Source organism: Amia ocellicauda, chromosome 14 (genome assembly GCF_036373705.1).
Source record: "Amia ocellicauda isolate fAmiCal2 chromosome 14, fAmiCal2.hap1, whole genome shotgun sequence".
Classification (NCBI taxonomy): Eukaryota; Metazoa; Chordata; class Actinopteri; order Amiiformes; family Amiidae; genus Amia; species Amia ocellicauda.
Genome location: NC_089863.1, coordinates 11,130,058 through 11,145,873, shown reverse-complemented (window position 1 = coordinate 11,145,873; position 15,816 = coordinate 11,130,058). Strand labels below are relative to the sequence as shown.

The window sequence follows — 15,816 nt, the reverse complement described above, 5'->3', positions numbered from 1 at the left end:
TGGGCAGTTGAGATCTGGGGTCTTTGGACAATCCTAATACAGCATGTTTGGAGAAATCTACTTGTTACTCTTAAACTACCCACAGCCCCCACCACTTCTACAGATCAATATCTCTCAGCACATTCAGCTCTAAATGGGCCCTGGGAACATCGGCTCAAAACGGTTCAAACTAGCAGGCTGTAATTATTTTTGTGTCAAGCTGTTGTTTGTTGAGTTTTCGTCAGCTCTGCTTACCTTAAACTCTATGGTCAATGTGCCGTTGGTGGAGTGGGCTCCCGTTGTGGTGACAAAGGCTCTGTAATGCACTGCAACAGAAAATATATACGTACAGTTTTACACAGAGACACCTTTGAATTTCAATAGTTGCTTCAAAAAGTTTGGAAAAGTGTCTGTGTCTGTCTTCAGCACTAAATGCACAGCATGGAAAATCACATTAACATCTGTGCCCAAGAATAGACAGGGCTGAAAACCCACGCTGAGGAACAATGAGACAGGCTGCTGTGTGCGAGGCTCAGTATGTGTGATTTAGAGGCCTAAAGGAATAGAGGCCAAACAAAGGCAAGAGGACATCAAAGATTACAAAGGATAATGGGAGTCTGAAATCGGGGAGAAAACACTCAAATGGAGCTATAAACCAAATCAGAACAACAAGTAAGAATAAAGTAGAGCAAGAGACGAAGGTAGGGAGAGAGAGAAAATGAGCTCACCAGTGTCAGTAGGATTGTATATGGGTTTGTCAGTCTGCACAAATATGTACCTAGAGTGGGCAGACAGCAGTACAGTGGATTCTACTGTTGCCTTGCCATGAAATTCTGCTCTCATAGTAGCATAATGATTGGCTTTCCCATCCATAGGAATTGCTTGTGACCTGATCTAAAGCAAGGAGACAAACATTTGGAGATAGAGAAACCATACAGCAAAAACAAATTCAGTGAGCACTCTGGGCATCAGACTACTATTGCCACACAACAACTGCATTGCCAAAGACCTCTCTATCACCTTTGTAGAAACATTAACTGGATCCTGCAGAGATCAATAACCCTCAGCTCATATCCCCAGGTACGTTTCTCTTTGGAACAATGCTCCTAAGGGGGGTATATACTGCAGCTCTGTGTGACTACTTTCTATACCACCAGTTTACTTTTCACCAGAATAGAGGTGATATCAGTGTGCCCCCTTCAGATCTTACCTTTACGGGTACAAGAGCCTGATGATTGTTGCTCTGACTGAGCGCGATTGTAGTTTCAAACAGGTTTTGGTTGGTCGTAAAGGGCAGAAGTCTGATAGTCACTTGAATGGGCTCACTGACTCCTTGTGCCTCAACAAACACATTCTCTGAACTGTCGACCCTCAACAGGTTTGGAGCCAAAAGAACATACCTGCAATGTAAGACAAGTTCTGCATTCAGGATTTGTGTGTATTAAGTTTGTTTATCAAATTTTTCCACACCCAGTGTTTGCATTGATGCAGTCTGATCTCACACTTGATAATTTGAAAATATCTGACTTCCCATAGGACAGTTGTGGTTTCCTTCTCAGATAAGGTGCAGCTCTCCAAACAATGATACAACCTTCAATCCTGTGCTCAAGCCACACAATAAAACTGGGTAACACTTTACAAGAAGGTACCATATAACTCATTAATTAATATGAATACTATAGGATTTAAACATCAATACATCATGAACATCATCTGAGTTCTGATGTTGAGAATGTGAACCCTGAATCTAAACGCTAACCCTGTTATACATGTAATTAACATAAGAACTCAGAAGTGCATGACATATTCATGTGTTAATCCTGTGGTATCCAAATATTAATTCATGAGTTATACAGGTACCTTACTTGTAAAGTGTGACCTAAAAGGGACTGGTTCAGAACAGAGGAAAGGATTACTTTGACACAACTGCTAGCAGATCTCACAATGTTTAAATCGTTTACACAAATTGAGGGAAAATAAATAGGTCAGTACTTACAAAGGCTGGCCCAGGCAAAAGAACGAAGCAAACAGGACAAGGTTAAACCAGGCAGCCACCATTCTGTCAGTCTGGCAGTCTGCCGCTGTCTGCCTCCCCAACGCAGCTCCTGCTCAGATTAAGGCTGCACACGTCAATCATCTGTTAACCTGTAACTAAGCATGAAAGACCCCCAGACTGCCAGCACTGCACTGCTGTGTCTCCTTCAATACTGAAAGGATACATACAGTGGCTCTCAAAAGTATTCACCCCCCTTGGACTTTTCCACATATCATTGTGTTACAACATGAAATCAGAATGGATTTAAATCAGGAGTTTTTGCCACTGATCAGCACAGAAAATGTCCATAATGTCAAAGTGAAAAATATAATCTGCAAATTGTTCTAAACTAATTACTAATACAAAACAGAAAATAATAATAAGTAATCAACCCCTTCAGTCAATAGTTGGTAGAGGCACCTTGAGTCTATGTGGATAAGAACATTTACAAACAAGAGGAGGCCATTCAACCCATCGTGCTCGTTTGGTGTCCATTAATACCTAAGTGATCCAAGGATCCTATCCAGTCTGATTTTAAATGTTCCCAAATTTTCAGCTTCAACCACATCGCTGGGGAGTTTGTTCCAGATTGTGACAACTCTCTGTGTGTCCCTGCTGATCTGGAAAAGCTCCTCTGGTTTGATGAGGTTGACACCTTTCATGATTTTGAAGTCTTGATTCAAGTCCCCATGCAGTCTTCTCTGTTCCAGGGTGACTGGAATAAGTCTGGCTCCTTGCCTCTGAACTGCCTCTAGAGCAGCTATATCTCTCTTGAAGTGTGGTGCCCAGTCTTTACCAGCACATCTGGACACAGCAATTTTTACCCATTCTATTTTGCAAAATTGCTCAAGCTCCATAAAGTCAGATGAGGACCTTTGGTGAACAGCAATATTCAACTCTTTCCACATATTCTCAATTAGATTGAGATCCAGGCTTTGACTGGGCCACTGCAATGTGGCTATGTTTGGGCTCATTGTCCTGCTGGAATATGAATCTTCTCCCAAGTCCCAGGTCTCTTACAGACTTCAGCAGATTTTCTTCCAGGATTTCTCTGTACTTTGCTGCATCCATTTTGCTCTCTATCTTTACAAGGTTTCCAGGCCCTGACGCAGAGAAGCATCCCCATAGCATGATGCTGCCACCACCATGCTTCACGGTAAGGATGGTGTTCTCAGGATGATGTGCAATGTTAGGCTTGCGCCAAACATAGGGCTTAGCGTTGAGGCCAAAAAGCTCTATTTTGGTCTCATCAGACCATAGAATCTTCCTCTACTTGGTCCCAGAGTCACTCACATGCAGATTCACAGTTGTGTCATATTCTCTCCATTTCTTAATAATGGACTGTTCTGTGCTTCAGGGATATCCAATGCCTTGGAAATGTTCTTATATCCTACCCCTGATTGGTGCTTTTGAAGAACCTTAGTCCAGATTGCATTGAATGGTCCTTCCTCTTCATGTTGTTGTAGTTGTTAGGAATTGTACTAATCAACTGTGGGACCTCCCAGAGACAGGTGTATGTAACCTGAAATCATGTGACAGACCTTAATTGCACAAAGGCGGACTCCATTCAACTAATTACGTGACTTCTAAAGACAATTGGTTTCACCACAGCTCAATCAAGTGTGTCATAGCAAATGGGGTGATTACTTATGCATTCAATTATTTTCTGTTTCGTATTTGTAATTAATTTAGAACAATTCGAAGATTATATTTTTCACTTTGATTTCATGTTGTAACACAATGAAATGTGGAGAAGTCCAAGGGGGGTGAATACTTTTGAGAGCCACTGTATATCTGCATGAAAATGCAAGTGCAGTTGCATGCCATGATAGTTAAGATCTGCATTCAAGGGATCATCTCCTCTTATTTCTTACAAAAATCTGCGAACCAACACATACAAAACTGATACATACTGAAAAACCCTCTTAGTTGATCCAACTTAGTAGACAATTTTGCTAATGATTTGCACTTGTCCCTGTGCTTGTGCAACAGCAGTCTCTGAACTATGAAACTTCCCACTCAACTGGGTTAACTGTAGTCCCCATTGAGTTTCAGATTGGTCAGCTTATTTGCAGGTATACCCAGGCTACATACTCCCACACAGAAACCTTATCTTCAGAGTTTACTCAAGCACAGACTCACTCAATAATGCCTTGTTTGTATAAGAGCAATTCCTTTACTGGTGAGTTCCCAGAAGACAACTTTTGTTTCTTTCTTAATTAATTTATTTGCAAAACAGGCAGTAGGTGTAGTTTTCGTGTCTGTTGATGGAATGCAGAACTAACCCAGCAGCAGTGAGGGAAGTTAACTCTATCTAGCCTTGAGTATTAGTGAGTAGAGGTGTATACATCTTTTAATAAACATCGACTTTGAAGACGGGGTCGTGCTTTACTTATTTATTTATTTATTTATTTATTTATCTTCGCCAAACCAATATTAATTCTTGTATCAGTAAAAACAAAACTACAACAGACAGTAAATATCACTGGGTGTGCGCAAGTCTCCCGCTTATTCCATTCTTCTATGTAACTAAATATTTGTATTAAATACCTATACAGTTTTTCAGCTGTGAACTCCTCAAATGTAATAAGTTATAAACACTTTCTTCTGCCACCGCAAGGCCTGCAGTTTATGCGGTAGGATATATCTGTGCTTTGTAATAAAAATTAGTAATTGTGAAAGAGTTATAATTGTGCTGATTCCGTAAACGTGATTTTCTATAAGTAATATATTCATATATTATTGTCATTATTTATTATATTAGCAGATTTGCGGCTGCTATAGTCTGCCTGCAAGTTTCTATCTTTCCTGTGCAATTAAATCTCAATGTCATTGCAAACCCAGGTCTTTGGATCAATGTTTGATCAGTCACCTGTTTGATGCTAATTATTTTATATTATAGGGCACTGTAGTGTTGAAAAGAGCATTTACTGCACTGATGTACAGCTGTAATACTAGAGACGGAGACATTTCTAAGCGCTTTCACGTTGCATAATAATATATGCTATGTCATATTTCAGTTCCCTTCTAATTTTATAACTAGTTCTTTGTGTTATAATTGTATATGTCTTCTAAGATATGTGCATACCGATTTATATAATGTATTGTGTAAAGTTTGTTTTATTATTATTGTTCTTGTGTATATGTGCACGTTTTGATACACAGTTGAAGAATGGCAGCTGATCCAGCTCCTGTCTGCCTGTCCTGATCGGCTTTCTAACGATCCTTGGAACAGAAAAACTGTTCATGCAAATCCAGAACTACTTAAAGTCCATTAAAGTGCGTTTCATAAGTCCTTACTGTTAATTTATTGTTAATACTGTTATTGTTGATTTCCTGGCTAGCAGTGTTAAAATAATTGTAACATTTTTATCAAAAAAGGTTATTAATTTGGAGACAAGTGCGTGAAGAAAAATACCAACTACACCCCCAATTCCGAAAAAGTTTGGACAGTATGGAAAATGCTAATAAAAACAAAAAGGAGTGATTTGTAAATGTACTTTGACTTGTATTTAAACAAAAAACATATAAAGACAAGGTATGTGATGTTTTACCTAATCAACTGCATAGTCTATTGAAGGTAAACATTTATTCTGAAATTGATGCATGCAACACGTTCCAAAAAAGTTTGGACAGGCAATTTAGGACTAATAGCGATGTGACAAGTTGAAATAAGAAGGTGATGTGAAACAGGTGAGGCAATCATGTAATCATAGTATATAAGGAGCCTCCAAAAAAGGCCTAGTCCTTCAAGAGCAAGGATGGGTCGAGGCTCACCAATATGCCAACAGACGCGTCAGTGAATAATCTAACACTTTGAGAACAACATTCCCCAAAGAAAAATCGGTAGGAAGGATCCGGTCAAATCTCAGTGCGTAAAGGGCAAGGCCGAAAACCAATTCTGAATGTGTGTGTTCTCCGATCCCTCAGAAGTCACTGTCTTAAAAACCGACATGAGCCTGTAATGCATATCCTGACATGGGCTTGGGAATACTTTGGTTAACCTTTGTCAGTCAACACCATTCGCCGCTGCATCCACAGATGCAAGTTAAGGCTTTACTATGCAAAGCAGAAGCCAGACATCAACACTATCCAGAAGCACCGCTGACTTCTCTGGGCTCGGTCTCATCCAAGATGGACACAGTGGAATCATGTTTTGTGGTCCGACGATTGAGAATGTGTGGCGCATTATGAAGCGCAAAATATGAAGCGCAAATTAAGGCAACAAAGGCCCCGTACAGTTGCGCAGCAGAAGAAATGCATAATGGATGAATGGGGGAAAATTTTACCAACTTAATCAACTGGTGTCTTCAGTGCCCAAATGCTTAATAAGTGTTATTAAAAGAAAAGGTGATGTTACACAGTGGTAAACAGTCGACTGTCCCAACTTTTTGGAGTGTGTTGCAGTCATCAGATTTGAAATGAGTGTATATTTTCAAAAATAAATTAAATTCACAAAGTAAAACATTAAATAATGTGTTAATAATGTTTTCAATATAGTACAGGGTGAATTGAATTTTCAAATGAATCTTTTTGTTTGTTTTTTTGCATTTTCCATACTGTCACAACTTTTTTCGGAATTGGGGTTGTACAATCGAAAATTGAACCAAATCGAAAATGTGTGGAATTGTTACACCCCTATTAGTGAGCAAACAATTGAAGAGCTTTGTGGCAAAACATGATAATTAAGCTAATTCCACACATAATTCAGGTTCTTGCTATGGATATACTTGTAGAGGGTACCCTTTTCATGTAGTGTACAAAGTATATTCTAAAACGAGTTATGTCTTGTAATCCCAATGCTAAAAACAGTTTTTTCCACCCAAAACGTGACATTTGGCATTCCTGATTTAAATCAAAATGCAATATATCCATTTTCAAATTAGCACTGATCTCACGCAAGATCACAATTAATACATCATTCAGCAATGTTGACAAAATATCAGACAATATCACAAATTACAAAACCATACTTAATTGCAATTTGCTGTTTGTAAAGAGATGTTTCTGTAAAATAAAGGGACAGACTAAAACATTGACAAAACGGAATGCCCATAGACTACAATGGGGTAAACAGAAGGACGGTCTCCAAATCTCCAAATCCCACACAGGAATGCTAAAATCCTAAATTTGCTTTCTTTAAAATAACCTCATATAAAACATAAAATTGGAATGACATGGAATGACAGCTGATTTCTATGGAATGACAGGCCGGGAATATAGAAAACACACTGAAAACAGCACAAATAGGTTTGACTGCCTATATCTCCAAATCCTAGACTGGGATTCTAAAATCCTGAAAATACACTTTCTTTAAATAACATCATATAAAAAATAAAATTTGAATGACAGCTGATTTCCATGGAGTGACAGGCCTGGAATACTGAAAACACACTAAAACATAATAGGATTGTTTTCACACACACACACACACACACACACACACACACATACACACACAGCCAGACATATTACAAGGTGTATTGTAAAGAGTATTTATGTATGGAAATGCAATCTAGGCAATGGCACAAGTGTACAAATATCTGTGTAACACGATCATATATGAATGATCATGGCACGGTGCCAGTTTGAAAAATAAAGCAGACGGAGCTGGACTCAGACCCGTAGCTCAGGCACTCAGAGCTCCGATACTGTGTTAAACCCGCTAGACCAATCAGGTACATATGTTGGAGCAGGCGGCGTAACACTGTACTGATTTATTCGGAGGGTTATGTCACTTGTAATGTGTTCAAGTTATGTTCAGTGAGTTAAAACTACTCAAAACATGTTTGCGCTCCACTATGACAGGAAAAAGATATACGGGCAAATAATGCTTAAGAGGGTGTAGTAACAGTATATAACTCTGAAATGTACATTATTTTTCAGTTTTTGATAACCTACACTTTTTCTCTGATAGTTTACCGCTTACCTTTGTACCATTTTAGCTTATTGACTGGACTTGAACTGCTTAAATTTCAATAAAAACTGGAGAAATTGGGGTGTTCTAAAGCTTTTAACCAGTAGTGTATGCCAAATATTGAAGTGAAGTGAATAGTTTAAATGAGATTGGGAAGTACATTTTACGAAACATACCTGTATGTATTCCTGCCCAAGAAGAACACTGTCATCCATATGCACAGGGATTGTGTCATCTAGTTCATTTTTATCATATATTGGTCCACTGCACATCAGAGTCTTCCAGTGATTCAATGCAAATAATTTCAATAAATAATATCTTCAGTTATAATGTTGTAACGTATGTAAGTAACGGGTTCATTTGTGTTGGGCCACTGTTTTCTCTACGTTTTGCTGATGAGGGGTATGGTCTCTGCCAGGTCCCAGTGTATGTAGCCTGTCCCAATGCGGTTCACAGTGGCATAATGACAGGGAAACATGCCACATATGCCAACCTATCTATACAAGTTAAAAGTACCAGGTTAAATCCTCGATCATCAGGCCTGAGGTGGGCATCTCCTCTGCCAGTTTGATGTGTGTTTAGCCTGGCTCAATGTGGTCAGTGGCAAAATAGTGGGTATATATGCCACATATGCCCACCAACTAAGGAATGATTAGCCCTGAAGTTAACAGACAAAATAACTAATTTGTCTTATTATTCTATATAAAATGGTGATGGTACACACATAAGACGAGACATAAATGTACTGCAGGATACACGTAAGGACGTATTGTTGTTAATGTAAATAAATACATATAACACAACATTAATAAATAAAAATATAAATGCATAACATTAACCAATGCACAGCACAATAATGTGTCTTTAACACACATTTGTGTTTTTATTGCGACACAAAATTGTCCTTAAACAATCATAATGTGTTAAATTAGTCCTCATACTATCACAGTCAAATTGCAGACTACAAAATCAGTTTTATAGGACATATTCCCTGAGATTTTATATTTACATGAAAGTGAACATATAACACGCATATGCCACAACAGCTTCAATGCTCTTGGCAAAGATTCTACGAGTCTGAACTCTACTGGGGGGATGAACACCATTCTTCCAAAAGATATGTGACGATGACAAAGGGGGGAACAATTGTCTTAGTATTCCCCCCTCTCTCCGCGCAGGCTTTAGCAAGATCCCAATGTACACACCACAGAGTCAATATCTGGAATTACAACACAAGTTTATTACAATGGTTGCCAGGCGGGGCACGAAGTCCGCCAGCCTAGAGGCCCTATTACCTAGAATTGGAAACCCTAAAACCAGCTTTAATAACAGGCGATTGCGCTAGCAATCGATATAAAAAAAATGAAACTGGAAATGTTTAAAAGACAGGCAAAAATAAAATCCTAAAACTAATCCTAAGAAAATCCCCAATAAAACTATTCTAAAAGTAAAGCCTATCTTGCCCCCCCCCCCAAAATCCAAGTCCTGGAATTAAGGTGCAAATCTGCTGCAAGGAGACTTCGTCACCAATGTGCATTCAAGTTCATGGCAGGTGGATTCCTAGGAGGTTTGGCAGTACAGGGTCCCCCTCCTACTGTGTCAGCCCCTGGGCCAGGCTCTGCAGTGCCACCAATCCTAGGCAGGGAGAGAGGAACAAGGAAAGGACATTCAGAGGGAACGCGTCATTGAGGCCGGGTGAGTGAAATCACACATACTACTGTGGTTATTTTCCCCATTCACGTCCCTCTGCTATCCTTTTCCCCAGCGTGTCTCTCCACAGGTGCACTGCTTTCCATCTCAGGCCCAGCTGACCACCGGGGGAACACACTGTCTCTACCAGCCTTGTCAGGTAAGCAGGAAAAATAGGAAATCAGTCCAGTATCTCTTCTCAAATTAACTTTCCTTTTCTCCTCAGGATACCACACATGTTACTCAGAGGCAGCCAGGAGCCAGGAAGGGTGCACAGCAATCATCAGCCAAAACTCATTCAAAACCAAGGAGAGTTTTCCCAGAAGACATCAGAGTACTTATCCTGCCATGAACAATTCCCCTGTTCCCATCTGCAGCTTCCTCTGTTCCTCAAGGCTGTCTTCCAGTCTTGTTCCCCCATTGTCACACACACTCCAGGCTGGCTCCCCACAGTGCTTTCCTCCTTCCTTCTCAGTCCCAGGTCTCTCTCTCTTCCTGCTCTCTGCACTCTTTTTAAAGCGGGTGCTCTTCAGTAGGGGTCAGGAGATGAATGAAAACAGTTGTGCTAATTAAAGGAGTGGGGGACACCGCCCAATCAGACGGGTGTGTCCTTGATTGGTGTCTGCAGTGAAAAAAAGCAAAGCAAATCAAGTGAAAATTAACAAGCAATATAACAAATACAAAAGTAATGACAATTGAAAATAAAACCCCACAAACTCCGTAATAAAATAAACATAATAAATAACACCAATTAATAGGCAACACCAATCACCCCTCCCAGCACCTCTTGTAACAGATATTCCCTCATTTGGGGTTTTGATGATGGTGGTGGAGAGCGCTGTCTAACACGTCGGTCCAAAATCTCCCATATGTGTTCAGTTCGGTTGAGATCTGGTGACTGCGAAGGCCACAGCATAGGAGTCACATCATTTTCATACTCATCACACCATTCAGTGACCCCTCATGCCCTGTGGATGGGGGCATTGTCATCCTGGAAGAGACCACTCCCATCAGGGTAGAAATGTGTCACCATAGGATAAAGGTGATCACTCAGAATAACTTTGTCATGATTTGCAGTGACCCTTCCCTCTGAAGGCTGATTTACACTTCTGTGTCTGCGTCTCCGCGTACATGCACGGGAATCGTACGGAGAAATTCGCATTGGTGTCTGCCAACACACTTGCACGCAAGGTTGGCGCGTCCATAGGGGGCAGTATCGCATTAACGTCGCAATTATTCAGAAAACGAAACCTGTTTTCTATGGTGCAACTACAATTGTATGGATGTAAATTAACACATACTGTTAATGACACGTTACAGAAACTACAATAAATTTCTCCTGCATATCCGTCCTTATATGTTACTAAATGTTTGAATTAAAAACATATATGGTTTTTCAGCTGTTAAACACCTTAAAATTAATTAAACTAAAAATTAAACTATTTGATGTCTTAAACAATCTTTCCTTCTTACATCTTTTGTGGCAGTAGTGCCTACTATCGAGTAAACATTAAACCTCACTCTACTCACTACAAAGTTTCCATGCATGACACATTTGGCATTAGTTTTACACGTTAACAGAAAGGTGGACTGTGTTCCTTTCAGTTTTAAAATGAGAAAATGCCCTCACCAGTGAGAAATGGCTTATTCCAGACAGGTATATCCAACAGAAGGACAAAGGTAATGCTGGCCAGTATCCGTTTATATTAGGTTAGCATATTGTTGTTAAAATATATCAGCCAGCAGTTCACGAGTTGAACATTCACTGTCACTCACATCCAGATACAGCCTAGAAATCCGTGTAAGTCTAATTTCTTACAGTGTATCTGTACCCTAGAAGCCCATCCAGTAACGCACTCACCGCAGATTGAATGTGTATCTAATGTGTATCTAATGTAAGCATTTTGTAATCGACGTTCAGACCAGGTTTTCAATAATTGATGCATCTCTCTCTATATGGACTGAACACAACTTTTAAGAGAGGAACACTGCATTGAGTGACACTGCTGTCAAAGCGGCTGTAGTGTAAACATACAATAATTGCAATTATTAATATTTACACGAATAGGTAAAGCATGGAGACATCTGAATGATATTTATGGAATATTGTTACAGGCACATATGGTTGTGTAACTTTCAAGCCAATACATCCAGTGTATGAGGTTTGTGTACTGCACAATAAATAAGTCAAAATTTCACAATTTAGTGGATACATTTAGGATCGGAAACAAATATAGTCTTAGAAAAATAATAAATATATGAACAGATAATCTTCTAGGGGGTGGTCAACGTTTTGCCTTTATCCCATGCACATCATTCAAAGTGGAAGTGATAACTATACGTTACATTGACACACACACGCACACACGCACACACACACAAATTGATTTACAAGCAGGTCTCACAAATTAAATACTTTGGACGTTGTATGGTTTGTTGAAAGGAAAGAACCATGCCCTCTCTCATTTGATTGGTTCATTTACTTTCAAAACTAAACAAACCTTACTTACTGCAGAAAAAATCATATTTGATTTTATAAAACCTATTGCTTTAATATTAAAATTGAATAAAATAGAAATTACTTATTGAATGTCAATTACTGTGAATAAATGGATTTACAATATAATTTTAATTATGCAAAGCAAGTAAAAAGAGAGTTATTCAGTTGCTGATGTCTGTATTGCTTTTAATTGCTTATTGATATTATGTATTATTAATGTTTCTATGCAGACACTTTATTAAGGTGATTTAAAATTGTTTCAAGATATCACATTTATATACAGTTGCCCATTTACACAGTTTATTTTTTCAGATAAGGTTGAACTTGCAGTGTACATAAATGTAGATGATAGAAAAAAAAAAAAAAAAATATATATATATATATATATATATATATATATATATATATATATGTGACAGGCCTGGAATATCAAAAACACACTGATAAAATAGCACAAATAGGTTTTATACATATATATATATATATATATATACACATATACACACACACACACACACACACACACACACATATATATATATATATATATATTTCATCAAAGTAACAGTACTTCTACTTCAGTAGGATTTTTTTATACTCTTTCCACCTCTGTCTAAACGTTTGCATTCCTAAATAAACAAAAAGGAAAAACCTGAAGAAATAAAGCTAAACAAATAGATAAACACATACATTCACAAATTAACTACATCTCTCTTCCTCCTCCCCTTCCTTTGATTGCTTTACTATTTGCTTAAATAGCACCTAGCCACATCAAGTTGGAAAATTCACACATTTGACAGGAAGTTGTTTTACCCTCAGCAGATGCAGCTCCCATATTCTCTACATTTCCTCCCTGCAAGACTTCACAACTTCACGGTAATTGATTTCATTCGGCTTGCTTTTCTGTGATGCTAATTTAATGGATCGTATAAACAACATAAACTGTGTACGTTGACTTGGAAAGGATTCATGAAAGGGGTGCTGTATGAAGAAAAAAATATTGAATTATTGTTTTAAATATGGACTGGTCTCTAAAGGTTAGATCTTTCTAAAGAAGACTTATGTGACTAGCTATTATTGAATATATTAGTGAAAAGACATTTACATTTACATTGTAGCTCTTTTCAGCAATTTTGACAACCTATTGTTCCAGTACTGAAAGGGAAGTAAGCCACTGTTGACTTTTTAGTGATGATTTGACAGTGATTAATTTGACAAGCTTAGACAAGTGGTCACCTGCTCATTCAAAAAGTATATTTTCGAAGGTCAAGACGAATAAATAATTCCATTCTACGTCCTTCTAAATACTGTAATTACTGAACTCCTTCAAATATTACACAAACATATAGAATTATATTTAGAAAGTGAGAGTTTAAGAGAGAGAGAAATAAATAGTTTGTGGCTTTGGCTAGGCAATTTTCTCTTATCAAAATAGCTTCCTCAAAACTAAAACTAGATTGTTCTATATTTAACTTTTTTTTTCTCTACAGAAATTGCCTTAAGTTTCCACGTGCTGTCTGCACAGAGGATGCAGTGATTCTCCTTTCTGTTCAGCTGGGCTGGAGTGGGTGGTCCAACACTGACAGCACTGAGCAGCAGAAACTAAACGAGTGTGTGAGAAAGGGGGAAGTGTGAATACCCTCAGAAGCACAGACTCAAAGAGGAAGTCCTCGCACCGTGCACGAGAGGCTCAATATTAGTCGTGTTCTTTTCATTTCCTCCTTTTTGTGTCAGCCAGACAGAGCATTTGGAAACCCTGCATTATTTGAAAGGAGGGATCCCATTACCTGTAAACTGCAGAAGAAAGATGCACTGGCTGGCAAAGTGGCATTGAGGTCCTGCCAGTCTTAGGAAATGACGCTACAGGAAAGCTAAGCAAGCCCCTGGAATGATTTCTATCCCAGACAATTCAAAAGGAACCCTGCAGAGTGGCTCAGCATTTGACATGCGCCACATGAATCGGCACTGAATAGATAGGAGCCTTGCTGGCGGGTAACTGATACACAGACCCTGAAAAACTTCAATCTCATCTCTAGCCAACACTGAGGAGAAAGACACAAACTGTTTTTCTTGCCCTTCCTACTGCAGCCATGAACAACTCCACAATCTGTGACATCGACCTCAACGCTGACCAGATCTTCCTCCCGGTGCTGTACGGCTGCGTCTTCTGCATTGGGCTGCCCACCAATTGCCTGGCGCTCTATGGCATGTTCTGCCTGGTCAAGACTGACTACACCCTGCCCATCTACATCATCAACCTCCTCCTCGCTGATCTCCTGCAGATCGGCACCCTTCCCCTCTGGATGGACTACTACAGCAGGGGCCATCAGTGGCGTTTCGGGCATGCTGCTTGCAAAATCATTGGCTGTGTGTTCTACATCAGCCTGTTTGTCAGCATCTGCTTCATGTGCTGTGTCTCCCTGGAACGATACCTGGCCATCGTGCACCCTTTGTGGTTTCAGAGCCAGCGCATGGTCAGGAACGTCTACCTGCTGAGTCTAGCTGTGTGGCTGTTCTTCACTTCTGCAGTCGCTGTGGGCTTTAAGATGGGATTTGAGGGAAACACCACAAGCACCCTGTGCATGGAAGAGTTCCCCTCCAAAACTGATTTCGCTCTCTTCCAGTTGGTTTCCATCCCATTCACCTTCCTCCTGCCCCTCCTGTTCCTGCTGTTCGTGTTCTTCCGTGTGCGGAGCAGCCTGGCCCGCTCGGTCTCTCTCAGTGGGCAGGAGAAGAGGAGGTTCAACGGTCTCCTGCTCCTGATTGTACTCATGTTCCTTCTGATCTTCGGTCCGTACCACCTGGTCAGAATGGTCAGGTATGCAGGAGTAATCAGCGTCTCTGACAAGTGCCACTTTGAGTCGAGGATCTTCCTCCCATTCCAAATCGCCTTGGGTCTACTGAGTGTGAATGCTATACTGGACCCCATCATGTACATATTCATCTACAAGAGCAGCAGGGAGAAGATGCTGGCCTCCTTCCCTTGTCTTCATAGGATGGGACGGTCCAGGGAGATCGGTGTTACACCCTGAGGGGACAAAGATGACACATCACCAGTGTAGACCGTGTCCTGTCAGCCATCAAATGCTACACTCTACAAATAGAACATGTGTAAGGATCCCATAGACATGTCTGTGACTCAAAGGGAGTCGATGAAAAACACTTAAATCTTTCCCCACCCTTGCCTCCAGTCATTCCGTTCTGATAAACTTTTTAAATGCAATGCTGTGACTTCAATGTGCAGCAAGAGAAGAAATAAATTATATAAATGAAAATATGATATAGACATATGTAACAGCTATTTTCACTGGAGACTGTTCTGTAAATCATTCAAAACACATAATCTGCTGCTGGTGAAGAAAGGGAAACAGAAACTCATCCACATTGGCGCACAGTGTGCTTGGTGTGTTGACTCAGATGGCAACCTGATTGCACCTGCTCTGTTTGAGAAACTGAAGGGAAATGTTAAGGTTTGAAATTAACATGAAGTACACATCTACCACACTACCACAGCTGTAGCCCACAGCTTTCTAACTATTCGTCATCTACTGATTATAGTGTTCTAAAGCAGAGGGAAGTGAATGAGGTCAACTTTTGTTATAAACTGAAAATAACACACTCCATCCTCCTCTCAGCATTATCACACCGCCGGGAGGAGAGGTGAACCAAGACTTGGACTTTCGCACTTCTATACAC

At 39.7% G+C, this 15,816-nt stretch overlaps 2 protein-coding genes across 2 annotated transcripts in view; one reads left to right on the top strand and one right to left on the bottom strand.

Moving 5' to 3' along the window:
* The window catches only part of LOC136768684 (complement C3), a 69,805-nt gene extending 67,673 nt beyond the window's left edge, over positions 1–2,132 (bottom strand). Inside the window, exons 1-4 of the mRNA XM_066722992.1 lie at positions 1,976–2,132; positions 1,190–1,379; positions 708–873; positions 235–305 (exon numbers count right to left, since the gene is read on the bottom strand). Of these exons, the coding sequence (XP_066579089.1) occupies positions 235–305; positions 708–873; positions 1,190–1,379; positions 1,976–2,037 (489 nt within the window). The 5' untranslated portion in view covers positions 2,038–2,132. The remainder of the gene's footprint in view (positions 1–234; positions 306–707; positions 874–1,189; positions 1,380–1,975) is intronic.
* A 12,078-nt stretch (positions 2,133–14,210) lies between these two features.
* LOC136768138 (G-protein coupled receptor 4-like) lies at positions 14,211–15,152 on the top strand. Its single transcript, XM_066722191.1, has one exon. It carries the CDS (start codon positions 14,211–14,213, stop codon positions 15,150–15,152), a length of 942 nt encoding a protein of 313 aa, XP_066578288.1.
* Positions 15,153–15,816: the final 664 nt, after the last annotated feature.

Excerpts from the sequence above, each read along its gene's own strand:
- LOC136768138 (XM_066722191.1), top strand. The coding sequence starts at position 14,211 with ATGAACAACTCCACAATCTGTGACATCGACCTCAACGCTGACCAGATC.